The 13,156-nt window shown below is 38.9% G+C and overlaps 1 protein-coding gene across 1 annotated transcript; it reads left to right on the plus strand.

The window, feature by feature from the left end:
* The first annotated feature begins 70 nt into the window (after window positions 1-70).
* LOC110059258 (calpain-5-like) lies at window positions 71-12,723 on the plus strand. Its single transcript, XM_089294992.1, has 13 exons — window positions 71-303; window positions 3,140-3,277; window positions 3,688-3,896; window positions 4,444-4,636; window positions 5,182-5,265; window positions 5,618-5,727; window positions 6,314-6,391; window positions 7,019-7,199; window positions 7,832-7,948; window positions 8,313-8,509; window positions 9,735-9,868; window positions 10,402-10,541; window positions 10,952-12,723. Exons 1-13 carry the CDS (start codon window positions 139-141, stop codon window positions 11,132-11,134), a joined length of 1,929 nt encoding a protein of 642 aa, XP_089151118.1. The 5' UTR covers window positions 71-138; the 3' UTR covers window positions 11,135-12,723.
* The last annotated feature ends 433 nt before the right edge of the window (window positions 12,724-13,156 follow it).

A 13,156-nucleotide genomic window follows, 5' to 3' on the forward strand; every position in this document is an offset into this window, starting at 1 on the left:
AATACTTTACATTTTCGGTTGCGTTGAGCCAATCGCGTTGCAGTATTTCAATTGATTTCCGCGCGAATGATTACGAGGCTTCTGGAACTTCGCATCCAGCTCGTGAGCGACAATATAGACGTGACTTAGCTACAGAAAATGGTGAAGTTGTATTATTATAGAAATCAGCGTTTCAGCAGGCTCAAGGCGCAGTGTGAGAAAGATGAAAGACTATTTGTGGATCCTGAATTTCCGCCAGAGACGAAGTCTTTGTATTTTAGCCGTGCGACACCTCCGGAGCCAGTTGAATGGAAGAGGCCAAAGGTAAGCTAAGCTTGATCACACCGCTCCCATATGATTTTCGTTTTGATTTTGTATTCCTCAGTCGTTTTCATTTCCTAACATATCGATCGCAAAAGGCACAGAAATTATATCATGATGAAACCAAGCGGGATTTCAATTTCACTGCAAGTAATTGTGATTTGAACCATTTTCTTGCGGTTGCTTTAGTGCGATCAGTTCTCCGAAGCCTTTGGACGCTTTATATTCGTTCTTTGTCTCATGTAACAAGCCATTCATCAGCTTAAATCCTTCGTATTTGGACGGCGATAACTGTATTTACGTTAGACATCACTAAGCTTTAGGTTAATGTGCGGGATTTAATCGTTACAATATTGCCTTGTTGTGGCGGAGCTGTTTGAAGGTCAGTGAACACCCTAATTTCATAAAAGCTGTCATTAAGCTTACTGTCTCTCTTTTGGCAAGTCTGATGGCTGCATTCTAGACGGAAAATTTTAAATCGTTTATTTCGCTCATTTGTATCTCATTAGAGTCGACTGTGGGGTCGACCTACTTCTTGCGGAGAAAGGCCCATATCATAAACGTAAACATGTTATGCTATGCGTTAATTAGGTTGTCTTTTTATTTTTGGTTATTAATATTTAATTTTTTTTTTTGAAAGCCGTGCGTGGGTGATGCTCTCTCAAGCTGTTTAAATTCTTGACACCAAATTGGAATTCTTTTGATGTATTTCTAGATGAAATCAATAAATTCTAAATTTTGACAAGTCAAAAATGCAGAGAGGAAAAAACATAAAATAAGTCAGTAAATGCATGATTGTTTCAGACAAGAGTTCTCATCAGTAAGCTTACTTTTCTGCTCATTTTTTTTAAAGTAATAATAATTATGCATATATGTTATTTTCCTCCTTTATCATCAATATTGTATTATCATTGAAACAATGCTGCAATCAACTGATCTTTTACCTTCAGTTGATATTCTATTCTGAAAAGAAAAGTTGGGATAAATACTAATTTGTATTGTGCTCTTGGGAATTTTACTTAACACAATGATTGTAGGAGGACCATAGCCTTTAAGAACTCGTCCAATAACCATCAAGACAAGGCATAAAAATAGCATAGTATAAACAGCAAGTGCAAAGCTGGGAAGCCCCAAGTTGCATTCTCGTCGCTTTCATGTCTGCTCGTCATACAGTGAAATTTAAGGCGTAATATAAGTTCAAATGTCAAAAGTAGCTTCAGGACTTCATTTGTTATTTGCTTTCTTGTTCTGCTCTGCTCTCCTCAACTTTCAACTGCTAAACAAGATGGTGGCAAATTATGCAAACACACATAATGCATCAATGATTATTTCAAGAGGCATGGATTCATGCACGGTAGAATCATAATATTATCAGTGGTGATTTGCAGCCCCTTGATGAATGTGACTGTGAAATAATGATAAATTATTATATGGCTTTGGCTTGTGGCCGATATAACGCGCGCTCTGATTGGTTAATTGTCACTGAATTGTAGGGCATTATTCTCCCGTAATGCCCACGGGCCGATTACGGATTATGCAAATTAGGAAGAGCCCGGTTCTGAAAATTCAAGCGCATTGAAGCGATGAAAGCCGATTAAAATCAGTACGAGAATATCAGTAGCTAAAAGTTTAGAGATATTTCTTTAATAAAATTTATATAGATGACTTACCAGTCGGTAACCTTGGCGGGCACTAGTGAAAAACAATCAAAGTTTGCCTAGTCTTAAGTAAAGCTAAAATCGCTAAGTAAAAAACACCATCGGCAGATCTGCCATGCATCCTGAGCAGAACACCACAAAGAAACTTATAAGTTATCATCTTAGTCACAGTAATTACCGAAGTATTGAACTCCGTCAAAGTTCTCGTCAAATAGATTCCCTCGCTTTGACACTAGCAAGTGTAAATCAGCTTCCAGGATCATCAGATGTAAACAATCGGGCGGTTTCTGTCGGTAGCAGTGTTTCTGATAACTGCAGACGTTCACAAGGCTTGAAATGTTCATCCATAAATCCCAGAATAAAGAAGGCGAAGATATGTTGTCGAAAAACTTCCCCATCAACTTGTGGTACCACGATACTAAAATACGTTTTTGAGGCTGTGACAGTGACTTTTCCGTAAAGAAATGAGTGTTTTTAACGGAATACGTAATACAGTGGTGAAATTCACTGACTGTGTAGTTTTGCCCTAGGTTTGACACGATGAATGAATCGGTAAATGCGCGCATCGCTGGATGTAAATTGGCGACTTCCGCTCAAATGATTTTTCTCTTTATTAATGAGCCATATAATAAACAACTTAATAACCTCGACCGTTCGGTCGTTACGGGAAAATCTCAAACCTCGGCCTACCGTATTGACCTCGCTATCGCTCGGTCAATATGGCAAGGCCTCAATTTGAGATTTTCCCGTAACGACCTCACTCTCGGTTATTAAGTAGTTATTATCGCGCTTCTTTAATGCATATCCATGAATGTGTATGTTCAGTGGCAAAAGGAAGAACCACTCTTATATGAAGGTCCAATTGTCTGAATAAACGAGTTTGTAAATGGCTAACTGCCTGGTTAAGTCAATCTTTTGCCATAATTTTTTGCGTCCTCTCAATTGAAAATAAGAAGAATGAAAATGAAAATTTGGTATTAATATCAATATATTGCATAGTAAAGAAATTTCAGGGAAATCTTATAGTACTGTTAAGTCTAAGATGTTTATAGCCTCTAAGGCATAAATGACACTACATGTCAGACTTAGACTGAAATTGGACTCATTCCTAAGTAAACATAATCATTGAATGATATGCTCAGTAAATGAATTGTATTATTGTAATAATTATTTCCCTGTAGGACATTTGTGCTCCTGATCCTCCAAAGCTGTTTGTGGATGGAATGAGCAGCCATGATGTAACACAGGGGAAGCTTGGTAACTGCTGGTTTGTGGCAGCATGTTCGTCGTTGGCCCTGGAGCCATCTTTGTTGGAGAAGGTTTGTGTTGCTCTATACAATTTATATTTGAGGTTCATGCATTTGTTAGGCCTTGGAAGAGGCGAGATGTACACATGGGGATCAAAATGTGGACTTTTTGTTCTCTCTAATTAAAAACTAAGATTACTTGAAATCATTCTCACAGTGCCTTTCTCTACCAAGGAGTGTAAACTTAGGGCTACTGGACAGTTGTTTGGGACTCCTGGGCATCATTTCATATGTGTACGCGAATGTACACATTTTCGGCTGACGCAAATTACGGGTAAATTTTGGCTCGCTTATATCTGAGCTGCACTGTATGCATAAATGCATACATGTCTATATTAATACACTAAATGTGTAGATCTACAAGTCTTGCAGATTTTTTGTGGTTACATATTCTTATAATATCCTGTTTTGTGTTTGTTTAGGTCATCCCAGAAATGAAGCATCAGGAATGGGACCCAGAGCATGTTGGGAACTATCAGGGAATCTTTAGGTTCCGGTTCTTCCGGCAGGGCCAATGGACTGAAGTCGTCATTGATGATCTGTTGCCGACAATAGGTGGCAAATTGGTGTACGTCCACTCCACTGAGAAGAATGAATTCTGGAGTGCTTTAATTGAAAAGGCATATGCTAAGTAAGATGAATAGCTACATGTATGTTCATATTTTTAGTTTGCCTTTCCTTAGGAGGTGTTTAACAGAATGCTCTCAGCATGCTGGACTCTGAGCTCAGAAGTCTTTAGTTAGGCACTTGACTTTCACAGTGCCATTCTCTGCCAAGGTTTATCAAATATGGCAGGCTATATTTGCATTCTCAATATCAGACTAGAACTAGCCTGCAATGGAGACTCGTGATGGGCAATATCAATATAAAGAGATTCAAATGTCATTTGCATTTGAAAAGACTCCCCGCATTAGCGTCAGTTGCAAACTAGTTTCAGTCCAATAACAAGAATACGGGTATGGCCTAATACTTGAATGCTGGCATTACAGTACTGTTTTTTACACCATTTTTTTTTTTTGGCGGGGGGAGAGGGTTGAAATACCCAGTGCCCACATAATAGTTTAATACTTCATGTACATATAAGCTTGGATACCAACTCTTTGCTTTTACCACCTTTTTCTCTTTTATTAAGTTTTTTAGTGTACGAAATCTGTGTAACGTTATCAATTCTTTCCCAGGTTGGCTGGTTCCTACGAGGCACTAGAGGCAGGTAACACTGGTGATGCCTTGGTAGATTTCACTGGGGGAGTGTGTGAATCGATTAATCTCAAAGATGGAGGCTACAGTCAAGATACAGAAAAGAGGCAAGGCTTATTTAAGAGTATGGAGAGAGCGATGAGGGAAAAGTCGCTGATCAGTGCTTCAATAAGGGTATGTTCTCTGCTTGCTTGTGCAAACAAAATGTACATCTCACAGGTATATAGAGTGCCGGCACCCGGTGTTTGGGAGGTCATTGGTTCAATTCCTGTTGGGGACTCAGATTTTTTCTCAGTCGCACGCTTGTGTCATGTTGATCAGTTTACCTTTCACATCTTATTGTTAGTAATCAGAACTGTATGTGCAGTTGTATGGGTTAATTATTGCTCATGGATAATTGGATATTGGCCAATTTCAAGGACAGGTCTATTAATCAATACACAGAAAAAGGGATTAAAAACAAGGCCAATATCCAACCTGCTTGACATAACAAACTTTGACATTGAAAGGAATTGCTATTAATGTGACACGAAGAATTACATTTTTGTACATGCAAAACAGGGCATAATCCTAAGGGGGGAGATAGCTCCAACTTACCCACTTGGTGAGCCAATCATAGGGCAGGATTTGGTTCATCTTGCATACTCGAAGAGCAAGCTTTTATCAAACAAATAGTAGTACTAACTGTATCTCACATTTTTTACCTTTCTCACTTGTAGATCAAAAACAGGGATGAGATGGAAAAGCGCACACAAACCGGCTTAGTCATGGGACATGCATATGGTGTAACAGCCGTAAAGAAGGTAAATTTGTGTATACATTATTGTACTCCCTGAGGGGCAGTACGTGTACGTTTATTTTTATTTTTCATTGTCACATCATTTGTGTGTTGTGTCCTCCTCCACCCTCCACGCTCCCCAAAATAAATTATTCTGCTTTAAATTCTGTAAATTGTGTAGAAAGTTTTGAGGTTTTGAGGTCTTGACTAAAAGAATCAGTGTACATCCGTACATTTACATTACATGTAATACATGCACGTCAGTTATTTCCACTCTCTCTAGACTGTTACATTTGGCCATAAAAGTTTTAACGATTGCTACACTGTGCATATGATTGAAATTGTTGCATTTTATATTTATTGCTTCTGTCCTTCAGGTCACTATTGGTGACGGTCTCTTCAGTTTGTTCAATCGGCAGCATTTGTACATGATTCGTCTGAGGAATCCCTGGGGACAAAAGGAGTGGAATGGAGCATGGAGTGACGAGTAATTATCAGTAAATCAATTATGCATTGCACTTTTTCCTACACTGCGTTTGTCATGAATGCTCTTGACAGTACAGTCAGAGACCAAAACTGACTGGCTACCAGCTTGCAAGGATGGTTCAATGAATTGTCACTAAAGTATACAGGGGTTCCATTAACATTTTCCCCAGGAGGGCAACTGCTTTTCAAAGGCAGGCAAAACTATTAGAACTGAACTTCTAGACTTCTTGTAGACGGTCAATTTGCCCGGTGTTCAGCCCTTAATGAAACCCCTGAGAGTACATTATTTTCCTGTTAGTCACTTACATATGAGCCAGGAGCTCAGTGTTAAATCACAGAACATGTACATGTATGTGTAAATTGTTCTTAAGTTCCACGGTATCATTGCTAGTTTCTTTGCTTTTGTCGATGTTGTTGTCAGTGGTTTTCCTGCCCTTAAAATGCTTGTTCATGTACAGTGTACGACTAAGTGCAAATCAAAATCAGCTTTTCTCAATCCTGTCTTCTTTGGATTCTCTGTTTGTTAGCTCAAGTCTAATTATGCATTATGTGAAATTAACCTTACTTTTTATTTTCCTGTTTAACAGCTCAGAGGAGTGGAAAAAACTAAAACAAAGTGACAGAGAAAAGCTTGGAATTGTCTTTGAGAATGATGGGGAATTTTGGTAGGTGTAACACTTGCTGCAGTCTGAGTCACGACATTTTAATCATTTTATATACACTGTACAGTAACATTCAAAAGTAATTATTCACCCCCTTGCGAGACAAGGTTCTCATCTCACGAAACAAGTTAGACTCTTGTCTCCATTTGGGAGATGAGACTCTGATATCATGAATTTACACTTTCATCTCTTGAGTTAAGACACTTGTCTCGTGAGAGCTTAAAAAATTGTAAGTACAACTGCTTGAACTTCTTTCAATTGGAGATTTTCAGAATACGATGGCCTCATGGTTAGTGGCTCCACTCCAGAGCCAGCGGTCCAGGTTCGAGCCCTGGTCAAGGACATTGTGTTGTGTTCTTGGGCAAGACACTTTACTCTCACAGTGCCTCTCTTTACCTACGTGTATAAATGGGTACCAGCAAATTTAATGCTGGGAGGTAGCCCCGCAATGGACTAGCATCCCATCCAAGGGGAGAAGAAATACTCCTGGTCACTTCATGCTACTGAAACTGGGATAATCTCCGGCCTGATGAGCCACTTGGCTCATATGCAGACTTTTACCTTACCTTACATATGCAGACCTTTACCTTACGACAGTGTGCCTCACGCTCTGAATTCTTGTTTCTGTAGGATGTCATTTGAAGATTTCTGCTCACATTTTACCAATGCTACCCTGTGCCATGTGATCAACACATCATTCTTTTCATTGTCAAAGAGATGGCGCGTTTTCAAGCACACTTATCGATGGACTCCAGGCTCCAATGCTGGAGGGTGTGTTGAAAATAGAAGCACTTTCCTTAAGAATCCTCAGGTACTGTCAAGCACGCCAATACGGATATGATATATCAATATTATTTATGTATCGCTATTCGTGGTGTAATTATTTCATATGCCAAGGTGATGTTGCATAAGCCTTGTCACAGATCAAGCAGTACGGATGTTGATGCTGTGTTTCTGCCGGACTAGAAATGCAAGGAATTCATACGGCCTTAAGCCCCCTTTTCAGGGTGTTGTTTCACTTTCAACTTTCTGTTTCCATAGCACAGATCTATCGCGCAGGCAGCTCTATTCTCTCATTTCTGATATCAGTTACATACTTTTGTCGCTCCTTTTGATTTGGCTACTACATGATGGTAAAAATATCTCGGACAGGAGACATCCATAACGGTTTGACCTCCTTACTGGCCCTCATGGATTACCCCTTACAGCACATCTGTTGTAATTAGTTAGAATAAAATGAGATTAGTGTGCGTTCGGCGTTACTATAACCTCCCACGCAGACGCTCTTAGGGTTCGTCACGCGTTCCTTCCCCACGAACGCGTGACGAGCCCGAAGAGCGTCTGCGTGGAAGGCTATAGTAACGCCGAACGCACACTAATCTAGCGTTGCTACAGTTTTGTTTGATCCTGGAAAACATCTTTATATTATAATTTCTCTTTCAGTATTCCTTCACTGTCAAAGAGGAGGGTGAGGTTATGATTTCTCTGATGCAAGAAGACACAAGGAAAGAAAAAGAGCGTGGAGTGGAGAATCTGACCATCGGTTATTTTGTTATGAAGGTACATGTTCATTGTGCACTTGCTACGATGAATTAAAAAGTAACGCCACAACGGCAAGCGTTAGAATAAACGCAAAATACAGCACAGTAGAACTTTCCGTTTGCCTTGTTAGGAACACTTCGCTATTGTCTTGACCTTTTGGCGACCTAAGACCATGAGTGTACAATCGACATCAGTGGATTGTCTGTCTGTCTGTCCGTCTGATTCAGTTTGCTTGTCTGCCTGCCAGCCAGAGTGCCTGTCTGTCTGAACGTCTGTCTGTCAGTCCGAATCAGTCAACCTGCCTACCTGTTTGTTTCTTTACCTGTTTGTCTATTTGTTTGTTTGATTCTTTCTTTGTTTATGGTTGCGTGTTTCTCCGTAGGTCGAGGAGAACAGAAAGTACCGTTTGCACACAATGTTTGAAAAGGCTGGCGACTCCATTTTCATCAACGCACGAGAAGTGGTGAACAAGTTCCATTTGAACAAAGGCAGATATGTAGTGATTCCCTCGACATACGAACAAAACAAAGCTGGACAATTTCTGATGAGAATATTCACTGAAAAGTCTTCTAGTGCAATGTAAGAAGTAGACTGAAAGACTGTTTTATTTTCCTCCGCTGTATTCTCGAAATGTCGCTTTGTAACGCACGAACAGGCCATTTCCGGTTCGCGTTTTGCCTCTGTTTCAAAACGATTGCTCGTACAAAACTTTTCTTATGAAGATGAGTTGATATGCATGAAAATGAACTTAGATACGAAAAGCATTTTCATTACAATGGTTCGGCACGAAGACTCATTTTGACATGGAGACAAAGGGCAACTCGGATGTGGCCTAAGGTGCCGATAGGTTCACATTAATTAGTGTGTTTGTGTTATTATTTTAATTAATAATAATAATAATAATAATAATATTCTTTTTAAAAATAAATAAATAAAAAGGAGTGTTTATTGTGACAAAAACTAGAGCTAAACTATAATAATAATAATAATAATAATAATAATAATAAGAGCTATAATAATAATAATAATTTTTAATAACAATAAGCAAACTTTATTGAGCACTTTTCCATACAAACTTGAATCTTACATGTATCTGGTAAAAAATTCAGAAATTCCGTTGTTCCTTAAGTTTTCGGTAATTATAATAGTAATAATAATATCAAAATAATAATAATAATAATTTATTATCATCATCGTCATATCATATATGTCATGATATCATGGTTACTATGTAACATGGTTACTAATAATAATAATAATAATAATAATAATAATAATAATAATAACAATAACAATAATAATAAACTTTATTACCGTGTCTAAAATGTTTAGCTGAGGGGAAGCGTCCCCTTTACTAATTGTGGACACCTACCTAAAAAAATTACAACTATTGCAATGATAAGAAAAATTTATGTGATAAAAAAAGCTATATACATGATTATTATTAAAATTCACAAAGGCGGCAATTGCATCTTTCATTGTTTAAAAAGTTACTGAAGTCGCGTTTCCGAATTATTTTCTTAAATGTATTAAGAGACTGACAGTTTCTTTCATCGGTCATCAGGTGACTCCAGAGCTTTGGCCCCAGGTATCTGATGGAATGTTTTCCGTACGTTACTGTAGCAAAGCGAGGAAAACCGCAAAAGATTCATTTTCGTAAACCAGTCGGATATATCGTGTCCCGTGACCAAAAGTCAGCAACAGAAATGTCTGACGGATTGCATTTGACAGTTTTTTTTACTTCTCAATTAGTTATTTTGTAACGCTTCTTGTTTCTTATATATCTTGTGTGTTTAATTTTCAGGTTTCTGAGCCAGGAGCACTCGGTCGGAAGTAAAATCTGGTGTTGCTTCCCTCAATGTCGTACTCCCGTCTGCGTCATTTCCGTTACTGTCAGGTCAGCGGGCGGACTTCAGAAAACAAGCACGCTATCAATGAGTAAGAACAACCAATTTCTTTGTTGTTGTCCAAAGTTAAACATTTACCGAACTCACTCCGAAGGCCTGTTGTAATGGTAGCTGGTAAAGCGATTAAGAGCTGGTTACATGTACTTCACAAAACAGGGTTCGAGGAGTCCGTACCTTTCTAGACCGTCACTTTCAGATGTTTTTGTTAATAATGAAAATGTCAATTGCGTCACAGAAACTAAGGTTTCGCTTCATCACTTATTTACATTTTTAACCGCTTCCGCAATCCGTCAGACATTTCTGTCGCTGGCTTTTGGTCACGGCACACGATATATCCGAATGGTTTACGAAAATGAATCTTTTGCGGTTTTCCTCGGTCTCCCAAAACGCGCACTTGTTGGGCGTGTAATCAACCAAGCGACGTTAAAACGAAGCCATTTCAAAGAAATACCGAATACCGAGTTGTAATCTCGAAGGTCAGAGGTTGCGACGAAATTTGCAGTCTTCTCCTTATTACAGCACTGAAAATAAGCTGGTATAAATTGTCATGTTCTATTATTTCAGCGCCCGATCCTTACGCCTTGATAAGCTGCGAAGGACGAAAAGTTAGAACCCCTGTAGAGAAGGACTCACTCAATCCAAAGTGGAACACAGGTGCCTTGTTTTACGTCAGGAGACCCCAGAAAACGCGCTTGGTCGTACAGGTAAGTTTGTTAAAAGGTGATCTGTTCGATCTGAGAATGTTAGAAACTCCTGGGCTTGTATTATTATTTTTTTTAGGAGGGAGGGCGGAAGTGGTATGGATGAAGGAGAGGGGGGGCGGGGAAGGGGGAATAGATTAGGAACCCATCATGTAGCAAATGCAGAAACCAGATTCGATCACTGGTGGGTGCCGATGGGTTACTTCCTCCGACCCCCTTCTCACCCCTTCACCAATACCTACCATAAACCTGTAATATGAAAACCACCATGTTGACTATCGTAAATGTGTGCCTCTGTTGCCCCTTGGGTCTGTACTTCAGCCGATGTTTTCCAAGATGGCGAAATTTAATCAAAACGGTTTAATGTTCAACATTGTTCAACATTGACTCCAGAGTGGTTCTGTTTCACTTAGGTATGGGATTCCAACTGGTTCTGGGACTCATTTATGGGCCAAGCCAAGATAGCTATTGATATCAACAACAAAGCCGTGGTCGAGACTCACCAACTGATGGGACGGAGACGGAACCACCAGGTCAAGATGCCGGGATCTGTTACGGTGGAAGTGAAATGCTACCAAGACCTTATGGCCATCTAATAATTTACAATTCTAAATTAATGATCCGTGTGAATTCGTATCGGTAATGGTGCTTAACGTCTTAAGAAAGTGAAAGGATGTTTGGCTAAAAGGTTAGCTGTGATAAACAGGCCTGCCCCCTTCGCATACTCAATATCTTCCCCGTTCAAGGAAGTCTGAAATTCTTGGCGTAAAATTCCAAACTGATGACGTGATGCATCCGGGATCCCTCGAAGAGAGTCTGGTTTACTTAAAAGATCTTGCCAATGAAATGTAACTGGCAATAAAATTGTGTGTAGGAAAATTAATCCTTAAAAAAAGGGCGATCTAGCTCATTAATTAATTTGGTAATTCTCTAGATAGATTTTCAGGATCGTAGAGCAATGAAACAAATAGTATTTTTACAGCTGTCGGCATTTGTAAAATTTTGGAGCATGAAAAATTTCTAGTAACACTTTTCGCGTGTGCTTTCCACTATTTGCTTGTGTAAAGCTCAAGCTGGTAACCATAGACTACGGTGCAGAACGCAGTTATTTATTATACAGTTTGTATATTCTGCTTATAGCTTCCCTTCATTCAGGAATAGAGAACTTTATTATACATATTTCACAGCTAGTAGTTTATTTAAAGGCCAACTTTAAATCCGAAGACCCAGTAAGAGGACACCTTGGGAAACTTGGCCTCTTTTGGTAGTTAACACTGGGCGAGGCAAGAAACGTCTTCAAAACAGGAATAAAGCTCGCCTGACGTGAAATAATCTTTAGGAAGACGAAATTTTACCACCGGTAATATGCCCCTGTGTACGGAACTCCAAACCTGCGTGATCTAGGCAATTTTGGTTGGAGAAATAGGGGTTACAGTTGTACGTAATAGCGCGATCGGAGAACTAACAAGTAGAATTCAAATAAGATGGCGTAGAAATTTACTTGGAAGAAGGAACTCTTGTTGTAGCTGGCCGTGTTGTTTGAGAAAACGACAGAAAACTGAAAGCCTTCATTTTAAACATGTTCCACATTGGTTTCGTTATTGAAACGTCAAACGATTAATTCCCAGTGAGCAACATTTTAACCTGAGTTTAACGAGCTTAAATCGTGGTGTGAATTTATACAGACAATTTGTCTTCGGGAAATATTCTATGAATGCGTTAGAACTGTAGCTATTTCTACTTAATTGACCAGTAAGAGAGAAGTTTACAGTGTATTTTTAAATTGCGGCTTCTATTTTCTGCTTGTGTGAGCTGAAATATTTAGTGTGACTTGAAAAAGGTCGAAAATATTCTTAGATTACAGGAAAGTCTCAACAGTAATGGTTCGATTTTGCAGAACTGGAGGAGGTTATTGGAAAGAAAGGATAACTTAAAATGAAGAGTATTGAAATAATATGTGAAATTGTCTACAACGCAGTCATTTTCAAGAGCAGTTGACATTGTTGTGGAACTTTGTAAAAGTAAGGTGTTAATTCTAGAAATTTAGAGTCATTTGTTACAATTTCCTATACTTTTGTGCAACTATTTTCAGATACAGTGCTTGCAAATTAAATTTTGTAACAGTAAGGGGTTTGTAGGTTTTCCTGGTAATCAATAAAAGTAATTAAACTGTTTTTAGAGCTAATGTTTCGTGTTATCAATGTGAACTGTATGCGAAACAGCATAGAAGGGATATAAAGATACGGACGTTTTGGAGTAATCGAAAAATATTCTTGATCTTTACTGTAAGCTCTAAAAACAAAAACAAAAAAGAATTATGGAAACTGAAAATGATGTTTGGATTTTCAAACAAATCTGCTACGGGGTTGTAAAAGAACCTTGATTTGAAGTTCATCAAACGTCTACACTAGCAAAGTAAACAAATTTGCCTGCAAACCTTAGACGAGGGCTAATCGTAACTGATTATAGCTTTTATGTTGGGCCATCGTCGGAGGCCTAGGGACAGCTAGTCGGGACGATGCGATATTTGCTAGCGACGCGATATTTTGTGGGGAAAGTTTACTTCAAGAGCAGGGTTGTCAATTTTCGCTTGAAAACATCGCATCGTCCCGACTAGC

This window comes from Orbicella faveolata, unplaced genomic scaffold, assembly GCF_042242905.1.
Source record: "Orbicella faveolata isolate gen_17 unplaced genomic scaffold, um_ofav_v1 contig_25, whole genome shotgun sequence".
In the NCBI taxonomy this organism is placed as follows: domain Eukaryota; kingdom Metazoa; phylum Cnidaria; class Anthozoa; order Scleractinia; family Merulinidae; genus Orbicella; species Orbicella faveolata.

Excerpts from the sequence above, each read along its gene's own strand:
- LOC110059258 (XM_089294992.1), top strand. The coding sequence starts at position 139 with ATGGTGAAGTTGTATTATTATAGAAATCAGCGTTTCAGCAGGCTCAAG. Across the intron at positions 5,266-5,617 it reads GTGTAACAGCCGTAAAGAAG|GTCACTATTGGTGACGGTCT; the intron begins GTAAATTTGTGT and ends TCTGTCCTTCAG. Across the intron at positions 5,728-6,313 it reads AATGGAGCATGGAGTGACGA|CTCAGAGGAGTGGAAAAAAC; the intron begins GTAATTATCAGT and ends CCTGTTTAACAG.